Genomic DNA, 20,472 nt, shown 5'->3' on the forward strand with positions numbered 1-20,472 from the left:
CAGGGAAATATGATCTGTATGTACTAAGTGCTTTTGATTGTCAGCAAAAGTATCTGCACAGATACTGGGAGAAGGAAGCACGTTGCCCTTTCTCTTTTCCTGGGGATCAGAGTGAATGTCATTACTTGGTAGTTTGGTGATCCCACTGTCTATTAAGCTGATTTTTCCTTTTAGTAAGTCCTGTTTGAGCCGCATTACAACCAGACTGGATTGTAGAGAAATTCTGATGTCCTGACACCTGATGAGTTCCCACTGTCATGGTTTAAATGAGAGAAATGGGGAAGGAGGAAGGAGAAGGCAGCAGGAAAGGCATCACTGTGCGCATGGTGTTTCATGTGTTTCATCAAAGCCTTTGAGCTTCACCCATCACTGATGCTCCCTTTAAGTTCTCTGACTTTTTGGGGCTCCTCTAAGCAAAAGGGACTTGTTTGAAAGAGACTAAAGCTCCTAAGTTAAAAGTACCTATCCACTCAGGATTCTGATTATTTTTTTTTTATGTGCGTAATTATAAGCAGTAAAGTATGAGCACTGAAATGAAAGGAACTCTTGATTAGCGTGATCAGAATAACTCACAGCCTTCAATATTTTCTCTTCAAGACCTAAATACAGAACTAGCACAGCAAAAGTCACTAAAAATGTCATTGCTGCTATAATGAAAGTTGCATACGTTTTGCCCTTACTTGGCCATCATGGTTAAGTTGGCATTGGCCCAGCGTTTACCTGCAGCTGCAACCGTGTTAGCAAATTACATTGATTTTCTTGTGGAAACCAGCTCTTTCCCAAAGCATCCCCGAGCTCCCCAGACTTTCTCCCTTGCTTTTCCACGTAGGTCACAACAGGGTCAGGACATGTCCTCGTCCTGCCAGGCACTCTGTTGCAAGCAAATGTGCTGAGCCAGGAGTGGTTGCAGCAGCTGAAATGCAGTGTGTTGCCCCAGGTTGGAGGTGCTTAGGTAATTTTACAATGTGAGGTTGCGTCTTCTTTCATAGCATGTGTTTTTCAGGGATTTAGAAGACCATATTGTTTTCCATTTGAGAATACTTCCTTTCTGAAGCCATGCTTCTCAGTGGTTGTGTGTGGTTTGTGGTTCCTCAGAAGTGGATAAGTTCCCAAGAGTGGGAGGTGCTGTTCTATCCTACTTTTCCAAATCCTGTTTTCTGTTTTGAAAGACATTCATTATGACGGAGTGTTTCCAGGCTACTTTGTTTCTCCTTCTCTCAGGCTACCCAAACCCTTTCCACTTGCCCGTGTGTGTACTGGATGCTCCTCTTGTCTGGATAAGATTATTATGCTTCTGGTATCAGCTCTCATACATTTGGCTGGATATTCTTATCTTTATCTTGGAATACTCTTAAAGCAGATTGCATTAAACTTCTTTCTGTAATGCTAATTGCTCCTGAGTATCCATCCTTTCAGAGACTTATTTTGAGATCTAGATAAAATAGCCTTATGATCTAGCAGCTTTAATTCTAGTAAAGCAGAGAGTAAAATAATGCACTTCGTAACCAAACCTAGACACCACGTCCTGTCTCCTTTCTGTGAGGGAATGAGTGACTAGACACGGACAGGGAGGACAGGAGGAGAACGTCTTTTGTTCGTAGCTACCGGGGCAAAGCACATAAGTGTACAGCTCTTATTTTCCAGTAACAGCCTCTTTTCTCTTCTTTCCAGCAGTCATATGCACCAGCTCCCCACCCCATGGCTCCTCCCAGCCCCAGCACAAACAGCAGCAACAACAGCAGCAACAACAGCAGTGGAGAGCAGTTGAGTAAAACCAACCTGTATATTCGAGGCCTTCCACCCGGCACCACTGACCAGGACCTTATCAAGCTGTGCCAGCCGTAAGTGCCATTAAAATACTTGCTTCTTTGGGCAGGAAAATATCTTAGCTGGTCTTTCAGTTGTCAGTAGTTATGTCCTCTGAAAGATGTCAGAAGCTTCCGGCACTTGAAGGTTAACTATTATTCATAGAGTTTAAACAGCTCATTAATGCCCTGAAAACTTTCTGGTAATGAGTTTTGGGGGATAGAGAGATGAGGACCTTCACACTGACTTATGCTTATCTGGTTTATTTCCTGTGTAAAATTTAGAAGAAAAAAAAAAAAAGAAAGACTTGGAGACTTGCATGACAAATAAACTCCCTAATGACAGATTTTATGGTTACAGTAATCTGTGAATCATAAGCTCAGGAACTACAAAACATGGGTGTTCCCACCTCAACTCATTTATCACATCTTTTGAGGGCTGTGTCACACATTGCTGGTTTGATAGATTGACAAGTATGAAACCCACGGAAGGTGGCCTTGAAGTAAACATCTAGTTAACTGCAGTTCCACTGAGAACTGATGATGTAGAAAGTAGCACCTTCTTCCCCTCTGTTTATCTGCAGAGTCATATTTGCAAATTCTATTGATAAATATCCATTTTATTGTGTTTTATCACTGGAGAGGCAACAGAAAGGAGCTCTGTGCTCCTCATGCATCATCAACAGAACAGTTTCCGAAAACACTGCACCTGGTTAACCCTTCTCTCTTGACTGACTAATGAGTAATAAAGGTAGACATGAGAACCTGATTTGATTTCCAATGTCTTAATTATTATTGATTAAGTGGGAGGGAGATAATCCAGTTTGCGATTCCAAACAGCGATATTTTGGGTAGAATTTAGAATAACACTTTTTTGTGTGTGTCAGAATAACATCAAGCCATTAAAAAAAAAAAAATCTCCCTCCTCTGTGATATAGGAGCAAAGTGCTTTTGTTGTAAAATAGTTTCTTCCAAAAGGCAGCAGTCTTCTTGATGTTTTTTTGATTGCAAATCAGCATTTTCAATATAGACCAACAAATGTTGGTAAAGTAAGGAGAGCAGCCTGGAGCTTACCTACTGTCGTGAACCCAAATTGCTGTTGTTTTAAAATTTGGAATAAGACTAAGAATGTAATGGGGTGTTATATACTTTGTCTTGTTGCTCTTCCCGGTTCTCACCAGAAGAGCCAGAGAATTCCCCTAAATGTGTCTTATGAATACACAACTGACCAGAGCTGGAAGTAGAAGACTTATTGAAGTGAGATCTGAACTTCAGTAGATTAGGGTTACCTTGGGAGTCTTCTCTGTAACCTTGTCCTTGTGAAGTCACTACAACTCAAATGCTCACAGGAGCAGTGTGCTGGAGATATTTCATATTGGATGCAAGTTCAATTGTGAATGTACCTCCCTGACGTTTATGCGAACAAAATTCATTGACACTTCTCACTTGTGACAGCCATGGGTAACCCCAGCTTAAGGGCCAGATTCTCAGCAGGTATAAACTGACTGTAGCTCTGCTCATACTCAGAACGCAAATTTGCTGGATGACTTACAGCAATCTGACCCTTTCCGAGCTCAGACAAATATTTTCAGCTGAGCAGGAATGAGCTAACTATTCCTGCAGGTGCCTCACAGCAGTGATATTTGGTGCTGCAGTCAAGATGTGAGGCACAAGGCAGCTGTGGGTTACTTGAACCCAGTTCAGAGAGTGCGTTCGTACCCCTTGTCTGTGCATGGGAAAGGCACATCAACTATCCGAGAACTTCCTTTTGGCACTGCACTGTGGCAAAATTTTAATGTGCTTCACTAAACTTAATCTGGTCTGTGATTAGAGAGCTTTGTCTTGCTATCATGGAGTTCCTGTGTGAACAGATGTGCTGTAAGAAAAATGCTGACATTTATTTTGCTGATTTTCTATCCTTTGGCTGAATGGATTTAAGGACAAACTGGATAGTTGTTTTGAAGTATTTATCAAAGCAAAAGGGAAAGACAATATAGAAAAAATTAAATGTGAAAATACAAGAATTTGTCATGATAACATGTATACTCTTAAAGTATTAGATGGCAAGATATTTTCTTTGCCTTTGCTGTTGGTTATGTAGTAGAGATGGATAAAAGTATAGATCCCTGCTTTCTTAACTCATAAAAATGAAAACAAAAAACAAAAAAATACAGTACATACAACAGCAGCCTGCAGTTGTGTAAGTAATGTAGTAAAATAGTAATATACATTATATTATTGTACATATAATTATGTATACATACAGGATATATGTTTGTGTCTTTAGAAGTGGTTGCCTCCTAAACAGCTTTCACTTAACCCCCTTAACTGGGGTCTCATCACACAAATGAAAGATGCCGAAAAGATATTCCCAAAACAGCTGAAGGTGCTGGTTTCTGGACTTCCTGCATAGATGTAATGATCTAATTTGTTACAAGACATGAGGTGAGAACTTGAATTTCATTCTGTGAATCACAGTATTATTTGCAATGCAGGATTTGTAGAGAGCAGCTTTTCGGAAAGGTGTTCACCAAACCTTTTTATGCCCAGGATGTAGCCTGGGCTCCCCTAGGGCTGGCTGCCAGCGCTTTGTGAGCCCTTCTGAATCCATGTCCTCTGCTGCAGCATGTGACAGTGCTGCCAGCGGTACAACTGTCATTTGCAGTGTCTGACATTTGGCAGGTCTGAGGAATGATGTTCTAAAAACACAATATTTCTCTCTCAGAAGTATAGGGACTGCTGGAAATGCTTGTGGCTCTGTACATTTGTCATAGCATATCCCATTTCCAGGTTTATTTCAGCAAGAGAGCCACCCTCAATGTGATGTGTAACATTTTTTTGTTTAATTGCTTTCTGCCAGGTGGCTATGGAAGAGAAACTGTTTCATCAGAATTGTTTGATAAAGTGCAGGGCTGTCTTGGTGGATCCTGTGTGCATTTTTGTATTTCTGCTGCGTGTGTTTAGGTGGTGTGTATAGAACATAGGACTGAAAACTGCAGACTGGAGTACCATTGATGCTTGAAGTGCAGAGTCCATTACACATGATGGCAGACATTTCTGACAAATGTTCAGACACTATCAAACCTTCTATCAATTTAAGAGTAACCTTGTCACAGTAATCTGTCAAACAGTTCATAAAACTAAAGGAAAACAAGTCATCATAGGCTGTATGGTAACTGAGTAAATAATAATAAAAATTGCTATTGGAAGGTTTTTATTTTGTTTGGTTGAGATCCTCAGTATCTGGTTTAACATGTATTAAGCACAGTTGCATCAAATTCTCTTTTACAACAGAGAGCTGTTAGGTTGCACTTTTGTCTTTTGGAACTTTATACAATTGTGCTGTCAAAGGTTACAATGAAAAAGAGTTGATAAAAATATTTATTAAGAATATGCTCTTCTTTTTTGTAAATATATCTTTTTGTCCTGGATTCTCATAAAAGCAGAGTAAGCAGACTTCCACAGATGGACCTTGGGCACTCTTAACCTTTCATGAATTTTATCAAAAGAAGGTGAATGCCCATCCCTGATCATATTGATCATCAGAACTTGTTAGTCTAAAAATTTGGTTTTAAATATGCTATGAAAAAATATAGTAAATACCATGTCATTCACACTTATTACTCTGAGATGCACAGTCTCTACTTTTGTAATGGCATTATCCATCTCAGCCAAATCTTTCCAGTCAGAACACTGTTTTTGTCAAGAGGAAAGGTAACCAACCATAAGATAAAAAATTACAGATTATAGACAGAAAAACATGCCACGTGTCTCAGTACAAAAAAAATACAAATGATTCTCTTTTGAAGTCCTTTGAATTCTCTTATGAATGCTTATCAAGCATTCATATGACTTGTCACTCACATTGTCATGCACTGTATTTTATTTCATCCTGAAGAGTTCCAAATTCTCTTGAAAACATACACAGATGGCTTAGTCCCCCACTGATGTAGTGGACACATCACATTCTTACTTAGTATGTCCTAGTGGAGAAGGGAAAACTCACAAATGGAACATTTACTAATTTGAAACATTTTTCATTTCACAAACTTACAGTTTCTCTCAGAGGATTTTGTTATTTCTGCCTGTCTTTTCTTACATGTGTGTGCTGAAGAAGACAGATTCAAAATATCTTAAAAAGATAGGAATTTGGAGAAAGAGATCATGCTTTTGTTTCCCTCCCCTCCTCCACCGAAACCAACACAAATTTCTGACAAGAAAAGTTGCTTTAAAAACCAGTAACATATGACAAAAACAATCACATCCTTGTGCATTCCATACTATAAGACACTGGCACGTATTGAAAAGAAAATCCCTGTCGGTCTTGAGTCACTCATGAATTTTTCATGCCAAGTTTATGGTCTAAAAGAAATCTGTTTCAACCTTCTGATGTCTGATAGTTTAAACCTACCTATATTTTTTTTGTTCTAAGCTATTTCTCCCCACCTGCACCAGTAACGTACCCTCTCTAATCTTCAATTTCTATTGCTCTTCTTGTTTGGGTTAACTATCTCATTGCCCTTCAACAAATTTGCACTTTTCTTGTGATCCAGACATTATAAGAGGACTTAATTAAATCAACAAAGGGAAAAAAAAGTAGCCATACATAAAGATCAGAAAGTGCGTGGATCAAGCTGACTTTTGTAGAAGATGAACCAGTTTCTCACATATGTATATATAGCATTCTAGGTATGAGAAATTCACACCAAAGTTATCATTATTTGTCTCCTTGGCAAGTCATTGTATGTCAGATGTTAGCCTTTCATCCCTTTCTGACTGTCCTTGTTGTTGTCCCCGTGGAACCTCTGAATAAATATTCCAATCACTGCTGTTTGGATTCTGCTAAAGAGCTAGCACCAAGGATAATGTAACTGAGGTTATTAATTGACAATACACAGATTATTTAATTCACAGAATCACAGAATGGCCAGGGTTGGAAGGGACCTCAAGGATCATGAATCTCCAACCCCCCTGCCACATGCAGGGCCACCAACCTCCACGTTTAATGCTAAACCAGGCTGCCCAGGGCCCCATCCAACCTGGCCTTTAACACCTCCAGGGACGGGGCATCCACAACCTCTCTGGGCAGCCTGTTCCAGTACCTCACCACTCTCTGGGTAAAGAATTTCCCCCTGATGTCCAACCTAAATCTCCCCTCCCTCAACTTCAAACCATTTCCCCTCGTCCTACACATACCAACCCTTTCAAAGAGTTGATTCCCCTCCCCTCTGTACGCTCCCTTTAGGTATTGAAAGATGGCAATGAGGTCACCCCGCAGCCTTCTTTTCTCCAGGAAATTCTTGGACTGTTTTTGAAATGAACTCTGTACAGTCCTTTTGCCCCACAGAAAACTGGTTGAGGTTTCAAAGGGGGTTCAAGGTGCCTTTCAGGACAGCTCTCTTGTTAATAGCTTCAACAAGTACAAAATTTCCAGTTAGTGCAAGTTTTATAGCAAGTTCACAATGGCCAGTTCTGCCACCTGTTAAATCAACTTGAGTTTGAAATCCCTGGCTATTCTTATCCTCTTTTGTGAAAGTAACAAAAGTTTGTATTATATGAGCTCCAATTAAAAGGTAAAGAAAACATAATTCCTTCCTTTCCTTCCTTTTCCCTCTCACATTAGAATGATAATTAGAAAATATTGCTTTGAGTTATACTCAAAAAAATTTTAACCAAAATCAAATTTTCTTAACAAGTTCAAAACCAAAAGTAAATCTAGGAATTTTTATCCAGTGTAAATGGATGTTCTTGTCCTGGCCTTGCTATAGGCAAAGCAGAACTATCTGTGATGTGTAATAGTAGAGTATTAGCCTGTTTCTGCTGCTGTGCTGTAAGTTGTCATTTTGTTGAGGTAACAGAATGTCCCAGATTCTGCAACACTGTGTATGTTAAAGCAGAGTATACTGCGGCTGCAGTACTAAATCAAACAAATCAACATCTCTCCTGTAATTAGCAGTGCTCGGCACCATTGCTCCATGACATTGCATAGACTGAAAAGGTGAGAGAGTGCTCACCCAGTGGTATTAGCTCACATAGGAACTGAGGGACATCACATTGTTCCTACTTAAATCTTGGATATTTTGGTTCAGTATCCTGGTAATAAGAGAGGTGAATGGTTCTGCAGTAACTGGGAAAGTCTGCTCAACAGATCAGGCTTCGTGGGAAGCAAAGAAAAACTTATATTAAAGGGCAGAAAAGAAAAAGATACCCAAAACAACAACAACAAAAATATCTTCTTTTTTATTCCAAGTAGAGTTGGGACAGAACAGTCCCAGGATAGAGGTATCACTGGACCAAATAGAGCAGAGGTGCCCTGCTGGACTGAATAGGATGAGTCAAAGTCGTGAGGGTTCTGCATGGGTTTGTGCCTTCATTTTAATTTGCTTATTTAGGTCAGACTGAAATACATGGATACATCATTTTGGAGATGTCTGTATTATTCACAAGTTCTTTGTTCCTGAGACTTTCCTAAAAGAAGATTAAGGTAGATGGGAGAGGGAAGAAAAAAATGAATTTCAAGTTAATGTTCTAAGTCAAAATGACAAAAACAGAAAAAGAACACAATGCCACGGATGTGATTTGTTGCTTATTGCACTGAAGATATCTTCATAGTAATAGACCTTATTAATGCTGTAAAATATCATTTTGGAGTTCCTCTTTGGCTCCAGAAGGTGTATTTAAGTGAACTTGAGTTTTGTCTGAGTTGTTTTGCAGTTTTAGACTCATTATACATGTAATACATCTTCTTAGAGTGTATGTATGTACAGACATGGATGAGCACAGGTGTGTTTTCTTCTACCTATTATGACTTTAAAATTATTTGTATATTCATTCCTCATTACAGTCATCTGTAAATGTCTTCTATTGTTTAAAAACAAACACTAAAGTTGCCCCAGCAGGCAGGGAACCAATCCTTTTCTTACCTATCCTCTTTCATCAGGGAAAACAAAAACTCTAGGTCAGCACATGCCCACAGCACTTACAGAGAGCTCCATCTGGGATGTAAACGTTCTCATTGTCAGGAAGAAAGGCAGAAAAATAATCTGTGCAAAGTAATAAATGAGCACCTGCACTCTTTGCTGTTTTGAATGTGCCCGTCTTTTCACTGGAGTGTGACAGAGTGTCAGGGAGAGTTTCTCATCTCCTTTCAAGCTGGATGAACCCGATTTAATGGAAGATAGGGGAGGAGACAGCATTTTCAGACACTGCTGCTGAAAACATTACTTTTGATGAATTTTAATTAAAGTCCTTGGGAAAAAAAAAAAAAATCCATGCAGAAAACTGAGTGCTCTTAACATAAATATTGAGTCTTCAATGTACTCGTGTGAAGAGTATGTTTGTAACAGTCGCTTGTTTTGCTTAGTGTGCAGGAAGGGACATAGAAAGAGGGCAAACCCACTTAATGACTGCCCCTGATTTGTTCTGAAATATGTTTCTGGTCTTTCCTTGTCTTCCTCCTCTTCCCGTTTCTTCCCATATTTTGTGTACAGCCAGTCAACCATGGCATGAGCCATATGTGAGGCTGGCCTTCTTCCTTTCACTGATGTGTTTAGGAACCTAAAACACCCATAGCTAGAAACTATCCTCAGGATAGATAGGCTGTGTACAGTGCATGTCTGTCAGTCAAATGTCTGGTTTTGTAACATGGGTGTTGCTCTGTTGAAGGACCTTCATTACTGTTAGACTCTTGAGTCTACATTTTCCAGCCCCTCCCAAGGTGTTCTGTACTACTTGGATGCCTGGTTTCTGCTTGCCGGGGAGGAGGCTGGTTTGATGTTCTGGTGATGTCACAGAGGTTTCTGCTCTGCTGTCCTTTGGGTCATTTTGTCTTTTATGAAGGAAAGTTTTAGTTATGTTTTGTTCTTTTTGAAGCTTACCCTCTGTCTTTTTTTAATTTGGTTGCATTTTTTTATTAGTTGTCTGAAATTCTGCAGTGTCAATTTCAGCAGGTCTTTTAGAACTGTTGTCTTTTAAGAAGTGATAGCAGCAGCGGGAGGGCAGACTGATGGCTGTGTGAATGCACAGAGCGTGAGAAGGAAGCAGGAAGCTCTGAAACTGGGATGGGGTTCACTCTCTTCAGGAGTCACTGACTTTCAGGAGGTGATGGAGACAATGTTTGTGTTCTGACATTTGTGTAGCAGAAATGTTTCTGTAACCTTTATCCAGAAGGTATGACGCAGATGATGTTCTGATCTGTTTGAGAAGTACATTGTCCTACAGCTTTGCTGTAAGGAAACAATATCAGCTATGCTTAATAACACTCCAGCTCTCCTTAAACAGGAATAACCTGAGCACTGCTTCCAGCTAATGGCAGGAATCGTAGAGCATGGCTGTAATTTCTATACAAGGGGAAGTGGCAGGCCAGCTTTGATGGCAAAGCTATTGAATATTATCAGCACTAAAACAAAAATGTCATTGTATTCAGTTGCTGGACTTCCCCATACCGCTCCAAACAAGTATAGACAAGAGCTCTGTGCTATGTAGCATGCAGTGTTCTTCATTCCAAGTATTTGGTAACTTCCCAGAATTATTTGTGTGACAAGCGCCGCTCTTAGTTTTATATTAAAAACTAAAACATCTTGGATTTTTTTTCAAAAGATGTTCAGTAGAGAAGGAATTTCTTAGAATTTTTGCAGCTACGTCAGAGGTTTTCTGTCTGCCCCGTTATAAAACTGAGACAGGAAAGATGGAATGTTTTCAGCTTAATTTTTGGAAGATGTTGAACTGGAAAGGTTTTCTCTTTGGATATGAATTTTCTGTGTTCCCATAGTAAGCCATGGGGAAAGAGGAGAGCTCTGGATTCTTATTCTCTTGGGTTATTTGAAAAGTAGCTGCCCCAGTGGCAACCTCAAGTGAAATAAAGATAGTAATAGCCATGTGACACGTCAGGTCCTATTCAGAAAAATGTTTTCTGCTAATGAACACCCAGTCTCGTGTGAGCTTTGTGGAAGCCCAGCAGTCTGTTCAAATAGCTGTTACTGCAAGATCAGAGCCATATTATTGTTTCAGTGTAATGCAGGTAATCGGTGAAGCATTTATGGCTGCTACTGCCTGGTGATCACACAAAAAAAGGAGAATAGGCTTGCTTTCCTCACTTAAGCTTTTCAGTTCAGCATTTCCATTTACCCCTGGGATTATAATCCAATTATGAAACTTCAATTATTTTCTGCGAATCATTGATTCGTGATGAGAGTTAACTTTTCAACTTCTTTATAGTAGACACCTAGTAATTAAAGGGGGGTAAAATACATAGGTTACTCTGAAAATAATGCTTTCTATTTACGACCATGGAAGCTACAGCAGATATGAAGAGCACAATAAACACTGTTTGATAGAGCAGAGCTACGGAGCACTCTTTTCCAGTATAGTCTCTGCCATTAGCTATGCATTTTTGCCAGTGATGAACAAGAGCCTGCATGTTGCTCTTGTCACGATCAGCACCAGCAAAGGTGACCCACTGTCACTGTTGCCACTGCTGAAACACACCACTCACCACTTCACTGTGCTCACATTTACTGTTCGGTCTTCATGTTCCTTCAGAAGTGTTGATGAATGTCAGTGAGTGCTTTTTTTTTTTTCCCCCCCCACATGGAGGAATTCAATCACGCACCTTTTCTTCACATGCACTTCCATGTCAGAAACCATTCTGTCCCTCTGCTGCCATCTGTCACATGACAACAAAATGTAATAGAATATTGTTGGGAAGGTTCAACCTCTACTAGCATACCTCCAACATCTGCCTCTGATGTTGTGCAAAGCAGGAGGCATTACTTTGGAAGTGTCCCTTATAATTCACAGGTTCATACAGTTTAGCATTTAGAATAGACCATGGGATGATCTAGCATTATTTCTAGCATTATTGATCTCTTGGATTCAGGTCCTTAAATTTGCCTTGTTTGCTCCTAGACTGAATGCAGCAGTCTATTTGTGTTAAGAATATCTTTCAGAAAAGCACCCCTCTGGATCTGAGAATATGAAAGCAATAGCAAACCTACTGCTTATGCTAACAATTTCTTGCTGTGGTTAACCGTGCTCCCTGTTCAAAATTTGACTGATTTCTAAATCGACTTTCTGGTGCACATTTTCACCTCTTCATTCTTGATGTAATCAGATCAAAGACTTTTCCAATTCTCTCCCTCTCTGCCCCTCCTCCTACCAGATGGACATACGTGCTGTAATCAACTAACTTTTCCGACTTTTTTTCTTACTAATAAAAATAGATGGAGCTGTTTAAGTTGACGATTACAAGATAGTTTTCTCCAGCCTTTTGATAATTTCATCAAGGGCTATGGATGACATCAGTATTCATTTCAGTCTTTTTAAAAATAATTATTTGAGGTTAGAAATCATTTCCTTTTTGTGTTTTTAGAGATTTGTTGTAATGTGTGGTTTACGTATCATATCTATTTGTATGTGTCTTTAAATGAATGAAGCAAAGCTGGAATAGATGTGCTCCTCAGCAGAACAAATAACACTCAAAGACTGATCAGTGTTGTTCACTAAGGTGCAGTGCACATTCAGTGGAGTTCGCAGTGCCTTGGTGCCTAAGTTGTGTCAGAACCAGAAGCTGTCATCTCCACCTCTGTGGTTTGATTACCTTTGGTCATGAACCAAATAGATGTCTATCATGACAACAGGTTGCTCAAAGTCCCATCCTGTGGCCTTGAATGCTTCCAGGGAGCGGGCATCCACAACCTGTTTCAGTGTCTCACCACGCTCACAGTAAAGAATTTCTTCCTAATATCTAGTCTAAATCTACCCTCTTCTGTTGCTACATGCTCTTCTAAAAAGTCTTGAAGTCCAGGAGGCTGCTAATAGTGATACAGCCGTAAAATTCTGTCAGTGCTTTTAGGACCTGCAGTTGTTTCATCTCTATTTTCAGTGAGTAGTAAGAAAAACCTGGCTTTGCTGAAACTTGGATTTCTGTTGCTAGTTCCTGTTAGGTTCTGCATTGGTTAGTGGTTTTTAATACACTTTGAAAAAAAGCAAGGATTTATCTTAATTGTGAGAACAGGTCTTTTCTCCCTGATGTGCAGTTGCTATGGTCTGCTGGGGACCAACTATGTGCTAAGGAATTGAATACCTCGTCCTCTCTATTTCTTTTTTTGCCTTTTACCTCTTTCCCCTTGCCTCATTTTCTTCCCCTTGTGTAAATCCCATATAAGGATGGGTATTTCTGTATGGTAGTCAAGCTCACCATTAGCTGTTGGTTGGGGGTGCAAGTGTGGTGAAGAAAACAGTCTCATTAAATCTCCTGCCCTAGGATCGTTACAGCGAATGCACATGTGGCATTTTAATCTCTCTGCAAAGACTTCTGAAGGGGATTTCTTAAGGATTGCACCACTCGTTAGTAGCTGTCACCAGCACTCCTCTCAGAGGAGGATTCACCGCACCTGGAGTCAAAATGTCACCAAGCCAATACATCTCTATTGCATCTGCATGCCAAGTCCCAGCAGCACTGTGTGGGGCTTGGGATGCTGAGCCTGTGAGCAGGGTCCCGGCACTGTCAGCAGATTCCCGTTGTTGGCCACTGCTTTTTTGGCTGGGCTTCTGCTGCGGCAAGCTCTCTTGTGGGATGCTGAGGTGAGCCCGGGGTCAGGCTGTGTGCCAGCATCCAAGTGCCCATCGATCCTAACAAGGCAGCCTGCCTGTCCTACTATTGGGAGGTCTGCAGCTGGTCTGCTGTGTGGAGTTCAGTAATGGTATGAGCAGCATAGCCTGCTCTCCTGTTACAGAGATCCACTAATGCTGGCATCGAGAGTGGTGGGTAATTCAATCATGCAGACAAAAATGATGTTAGTATAACATTAAAGAGCTGCGTAGACTAGCAAAAGACAGGAAATTACAGAGTTCAGGCTTGAAACTTTATCCTGAACTCACCCATGTTGTGCCGAGGTGTTTGGAAATTTCCACAGAGCACATGATTCTGTGGAATCTGCAGAAGGGAATCATCGTGCTGGGACAGAGAGGATTTCCTTGGCTGGTGCCATCCAACATGAGTGAGAATTATATAAAGAAACCCTGGCACAATTTACAGAGCGTATCTGAACAGTGTGAGCTTCAAATGTTGCCTTGTGCAATTTGACTCCCAGTATCACTGAAGTGCCACACCAGGATTTAGTTGCACTGACTTATTTCAGACCAATCTGAAGCTAAGACCTACTGATTTTTAGGGATTGCCTTTAGCTGTTGTCTTCTCCTCTGAGAGGGTTCTTGTTGCTGCTACTGTTCAAAAGGTTGTTGTTGAACTTTGCTTTTGATTTCAAGACAATACTGTTATTTATTTGAGGTAAAATTACTGAAACGAAACTGAATTATCAAAAAACAAAATAATAACAAAGCACCCTATAGCCATCCTTGAGGCTTGCTAATCTTTTTCCTTTTTTTTTTTTTTTTTTTTTTCCCCCTGAAACTAGTAACACAACTTGGTCAGAAATACTGGTTTTACCACATAAAAAAAATCCTTGGTTGGGAGAGAGTGAGAATAAGATGTCAAGTACCCTTATCTTCTTCCTATCTGCTTCTGGTCCTCCTTTCTGTACCTGCAGGGATGAGCAGTTCATACAAGGAACTCATGGGTTAAGGATGAGATAAAGAGTCAATTTGCAGTGTAGCTAAAGGTGTTTACAGAGAAGGCGTAAGCTGTTTTGTGAGTAAAATTGTTTTATTTCACCCATTGGCACAACAGTTAATCAAGTGCCATGGGGAGAATCATCTGTCACTCCTAGGATGGGATTTCACTGCAATCAAAGGGGAGACTACAGATCTCCTGGAGATGGTAGAGCCAACAAGTTCAGGGCTTGCAAAGCAGCTAAGTAAGCAAAAGATGCAGCACAAAGGTAGTTTCTCACATTTTCAGGCAGTTTTTGAAGGCTGTACGGAAATGCTTTCTTCCCTTGAATACTCTCTTGCGATGCTGCCTAAGTAAAACCAATGTGAGCTGCAGCTGTGCTGTTCACTGCAGTGGTGATGTACCTCGATTTGGAGTTCATTGCTGTGTGGCTCGGGGGGGGAGGGGGAGAGTAACATGCATGATGGTTGTTATTTTGGAGAGGGTTTTAAGATTTAAATCTACTGCAGTGAAAATACAGAGTTACAGAAACTAGCAAGAGTTATTTTGTTCTCCCAGCAGCTTATTTGGAAGTTACGTATAGCATTTTCTGGAGATGAGGTACTCTTGGAATGGTTAAGCTCAGAGGTTGTTCTGATTTTCCCACTGTGCATTTTCTGTGCTGAAGAGCTGGGGAGGAGTGCCACCGTGTCTGTCTCTGTGGTGAACAGGACAGTCATTAATGACCATGCATAGAACAGTAGGATGGCTGTATCCTAGGGGAAATCAATTTTCTGCAGAGAGCCAGGCTTGTAAAGAGTAGAAAATTTCCACTGAAGGGGAGGGGAGGAAGGGGAGACAAAATTGGCAGAGCAGGGATTAAAAAATAAAAAGACTTCAGAAGTGAGGAAAAACTCGAAAGGCTCTCTGTACAAGGGTTATTTTTTGTTACTGTTGTTTATTTGTTTGTTTTTGCTGTCCAAATTGTTCAGTTGAAATATGCTGATCTTAAAGGTAGGAGAGTGAATGGCTGTCTGGAGAAGCTCTGGGATGAGAGACACAGGAGAGGTTTGGAGTGAAGGCTGCCTGAGGTTTAGACAAACGATGATTCCTTTTTAAATCTTTTTAAAGCACTCTGCTTTTATGTGTATCAAAAATATAAAGAACTAATGGAGATATTAATACTACTGTCCACTTCAGTTCCTAAAGGAACATCTACATTGCAGATGCTTCTTGGTTTTGGAGCCAAGCAGTGAGACCTGAGCCTAAGTTAAATCTTGCTGAAGTCCATGCTGTCTGACAGGACTGGTGTAACTCGTGTCACTCACAGAATCCCAGCATGCTTGGGACTTCAGAATACAGTCTTCCATTCATTCTCCATTCTTTTAGATTTTTGTTTCCTCTCTAAATCATGGAGCCATGGCTGTGGCACTGAGTGTTTCTCAGTTTTGGATTGCCCAGTGGCTATGGAAGTCTTTCTCCACACTTTTAATGGTTTGCCTCACCCTCTTCTTTTTTTGCTGTTTTTCTACTATTTAAACCATGTTCTTCCCTTGCAGATAAGTTGAAGAAAGCTTTTTTTTTCCGAAGATGCTGATGCTGCTGTGTTGAAAAAAAAATATCCCAGGGGAGATAAGGGAACAAGATTGTAGCTGGTGTTAAATATCATCATTTGGAGAACAACTCTAGTAAATTTACTTATAGTTGTTTGTGTGTTTGTATATTTATGTGTATGCATCTTAAAAATGTAAGCTGACATAAATCTTTAAACCTCAGAGAAGAGGATGATCCTTTTCTGACCCTGCTCAGTATTAAAGACTAAACCAGAGATAACATTCACATAAACACTGAAGCTTGAACAAAGGAGCTGTTGTCCTGATAATGTGGGAGTCAAAAAGAAAACAAAGTCTGAATTTTGGAAATCGTCTTACAAAATGGAATGCTGTGTGTACTGAAACATTTAATAGCTATCAGAGATTGCAGAAGAAAGGAACCCATAGGTCTTTCCTTTCACCTCAGTGGTCTCTGGATCAAACCCAAAGAAAGTGAAGGTCAGGGGCATCTAGGAAATGAATAGCTGTAGAAGACCTTTTATTTTGCTTTGGCTTCTTGTTCAAAATGTTGATCTTTTGGGAACTTCCTCTGAAAGCAGAAAAAGGGAAACGAAGTGGGAGAAATGGATGCAAATGCTGTTGATGAGTGAGATTCTTAAGAGATGAGGAAAGACATGGCCTTAAATTACAGATGTTTGGTTTAGACGAGTTGGCCATTGTGTGCATTGAAGACTGTTCAGGATATGAGTTAACTTACTCATATTTATAAACATTTGCAGACTGTATGTCTGTATCTCATAGAACATGTCTTTGACTCCATGAGGATTGTCTGGATATCCCTCTTACATTGTTTTTCTACTTTCATTGCTTCTAATGGCCTGTACTAAAAGTAATGTGCTTGACACTGCAGATGATCATTGTAAATTTCGCGACATTCATTTTTAAATCCAGCACATTTGGCAGATTCTGTTTTGGTTGCTGAAATATTATTTACCCATATAGGATATGTCATTTATCTGTATGATAGCAGTAGTGAAGCGAATGGTACAAACACTGGCGTTTTCATAAATCCAGCAGCTCATTTTATAAAGCTGGGAATAAAATGCAGGGTGGATTTTTTCATTGTTATCCTTCCCCCCCCTTTATTCCCCCCTCAATGTTTCAGATGTTTTCAGGGGCCCGGAACATGTAACTGCCAAGCACTGTTCTTTCCCTAGCTGAGGATGTTCACTAATATTTGATGAAGATGTTGCCCTTGGTGTTGCCAACCCTCAGAAGTTTATTGCGAGGTGCACAGTGTTTGTTTCTTAAACCCTTAGATCCTGAGGCATGTGATAAGATGGGAATCTCAGCTTTCAATTTAAAAAAAAAAAAAAAAAAAAAAAGAGGTTTCTTTCTGTTTCTGTAAAGAGAAGCTTGAAAATACAACCTTAGTCTATCACAAAGGCTTATGATATGTAAGCAAAATAAAAGGATATCTCAAATGTATTTATTTTTTTAGTTATTATTTAATACCTAAAGTTAATTTCATAACTTCTTGGTGTATTACTGAGCAACCTGAATTGTCAGTACTGTAGTCCTTGGCCAGTTACAGGAAGAACCGTAGGTTTGTCTCAGTGAATCACAATTCTCATTCTCCCAGAGTATGTTCAGTGCTCAGAATGAGGTTTTGACTCTTCATGTGTGTCTTTATATGGATGGAGGATCATTTTTTATTTAATTGGTTTATTTGAATGCATGTAAAAACCCCTAAACCTGACTGAAACTAATTTGCTTCCAAATCAAGTGCTACTGGTCAAAATTCAAAATACACTTACTCTGTTTTTCAAAGTCTTGCTGTTCTTGGGGAAAAACTTCTCAGCAGAATCATAAAGTATTTAAATTCTTGCTCCTTCCTTTAGATCTGTCCATTTTTGTTTCAGAAGGGATTGGTGGCAGATAGAGCACATCTTTCATCCTAGTTCTCTATCTTGGCAGGACCAACAAAATGCCCTTTTAAAGACGAAGTTATACAGTATATTTATTGAGTGAATCCCATGGCTTAATTAACCTCTTCCTATCCATATTGACTGTTTGCAAGTATAAGCTGAAACACAGTAGAGCACAGCAATTGCCACTGTCCTATAGGAGACTTGTGGTCAAGGGTCCAGTGGGAGAAACTGGCACGTTGTGTTGAGTGACATAGTATAGTGACAGCTATTGGTGATAGGTGGATAGTTGGACTGGATGATCATTTCCAACCTTGGTGATTAATGATTCTACAAAGTCTGAGTGAGCAGTTCTAGGTTGGCTGTGACATTTTGTTCATTTTAAGCTCGTTGGCTCTCCAAAGTGATAATTGATGCGCAGTGAGCTACAGATGTCCTAATTATTGTGAGAGTGACAGTGCACTGGGACAGGCTGCCCAAGGAGATTGTGGAATCTCATTCTTTGGAGATATTCCAGACCTGTCTAGACACCTACTTGTGTGACTTGCTGTCAGGAACCTGCTTTAACTGGGGGTTTGGACTCTGTGATCTCCACAGGTCCTTTCCAACCTCTATACTTCTGTGATTTCCTATTTCCTGCTCCTTGATTTTATCTTGAAGAGTGACTTTAATATTCAAAGACAGAAAATAAGGACTCAGCTGCTCTGTCCATGTAAATTAGAGTAGCATGTTGGATTCAAAAGGATGCCATCATGTTACTAGAAACCAAGAGATAATCAAAAGTTCAATTTTTCATTACCTCTTCAAAGAGGTAGCTTATATGAAAACATCTTTGTACATCGTGGCTGATACAGCAAGGCTAATATATTGAATTATGTCCATCTCTCTTTGAGTGAAGAAGTATACCTGCTTTAGGACTTTTGCCTGGCAGTTTTGGTGAATTACCAGCAAGAACAGATTTGTTTTCTTAGAATAAATTATCATCATCGTTACAGGGATTGCACAGAGGAGAGCAAAGCACTCCCTAACTGAACATGCACTTGCAAGTCCTGTGTAAGGTTGTTACTGTATCAGGACTGTAGTGGGAACTTTCCACATCAAAAAGACCTCATTAACTTGTGAGTCTGTAAGTATGCTTTAACCTTGATAAGCATGAATTGTCCAATTTAAGTTGAGCTAGGCTCCATACACTCCTGACGTTGTACATGTGCATGGGTATTTCGTATTATCATGGACAAATAGCTTATGAAATTCATTTTCACACCCTGTTTTTACTTTAGAGAGCTGTCTAAATAAATGAACTAAGGATCTTTGCTTTTAAAAATATATGTGGTGGAGTTAAATGAAATCCTAAGAAATTCAAAAGCAGAAGGATCATGTCCTACTTCTGGACAAGTAGTGTACACTTCTGTACTTAAAAATTCCAAAATCATGCTCTTGTTGTTTCTCCTTGAAAATTTCAGGCAGAGGAAATGCCTACTTGGGTCACAATTCACTCTTTGGAAAACAAACATTCTGATACGGAAAACAAAAGCTTTACAATAAGTAATATTGAAGAAAAAGAAATAGTTCTTTGATGTAGTTCCTAAAGCATGTATTTTGAAAAAAAAAAAACAACCCTAAGAAATGATTCTTATCGGAACCACGTTGTTTCTAAAGACATCCCAAGTACCTGGAATTTTATCATTTGTAAATAATGAAATGGGAGCTCTGTGAACTTGAAGTCTTGCTCACACTTTTGATTCGCATGGCCTCTGTGTGAACTCTATAAAATGCTTTAGCTTTAAATTATTGGTTTGAGTTCCTAGTCCCTGGTGATGGCTGGAGTTCTTGCTTTTCTTTTTAATTCCTTCTTAATTCCTTTTCTTTTCTTGGCTATTGTCAGAAAGGTACCATCTGATTGAGTGTTTTATGTCTCTCTATATATTTACAATATATTCCAGCCACATAATTCTTGTAAGAGCAAATTGTTATAGTGAAATGTCAGCAAATCTGCACAAACATAGAACTCAGAGTTCTCTTGAATAATGAGAGTATTGTTCAATGATTGAATACTTTAGAGATTAATATCATGGTATGCTGGCATGCTGGTTCATACCAACTGTAATTTAACAATGAATCCTCCGTAAGCAAGAAACAGTGTGAATGAGAAATCGGATCCAAGACATCCCAGCAGGCAAGAACATACAAAGTAAATAAATTCCACACATACAAATTATATACTGGGGGTGAGTGGCTTAGCTTTACAATATCTGAGATAATTAAATTATTGCATAAAGGTGATTCTTCAGGTTTGAAGATCTACTTTTTTTTTTTTCTTCCACTGCCAATAAGTGATGTCTTAATAGTAGAAAACATGGCATTTTTTTCACCCTGTGTTTTGAAAATCAGGATATGCCTGGAATCACTATTTGTGACAGGCTACGGAAAAGCTCATCTTGCCCTGCAAAGGATTTTAGATCCCTAAGCTGTCTTCCAAATAATGCATCTTAGCAGTGCTGTGAAATTTTCTCCATGAATGTCTGCAAACAACAGTTGTATTTCATTTTTAAAGACATCTGAATTCTTGCAAATATGGAATAATTGGTAGTTGAAGATTTAATGATGGCCCAGAAGAAGGGTTGAAGTGTTCTGCA

The 20,472-nt window shown here is 39.6% G+C and overlaps 1 protein-coding gene across 7 annotated transcripts in view; it reads left to right on the top strand.

The window, feature by feature from the left end:
* Window positions 1–20,472, top strand: part of RBMS3 (RNA binding motif single stranded interacting protein 3) — a 700,498-nt gene that overhangs the window by 351,654 nt on the left and 328,372 nt on the right. For 5 of the 7 annotated variants that reach the window (XM_052695879.1, XM_052695880.1, XM_052695881.1 and 2 more), the window contains one exon: window positions 1,672–1,841. In XM_052695879.1, coding sequence (XP_052551839.1) covers window positions 1,672–1,841 — 170 coding nt within the window. The remainder of the gene's footprint in view (window positions 1–1,671; window positions 1,842–20,472) is intronic. The other 2 variants (XM_052695883.1, XM_052695885.1) reach the window with 1 other exon arrangement.

This window comes from Tympanuchus pallidicinctus, unplaced genomic scaffold (assembly GCF_026119805.1).
Source record: "Tympanuchus pallidicinctus isolate F22 unplaced genomic scaffold, pur_lepc_1.0 scaffold3, whole genome shotgun sequence".
Classification (NCBI taxonomy): domain Eukaryota; kingdom Metazoa; phylum Chordata; class Aves; order Galliformes; family Phasianidae; genus Tympanuchus; species Tympanuchus pallidicinctus.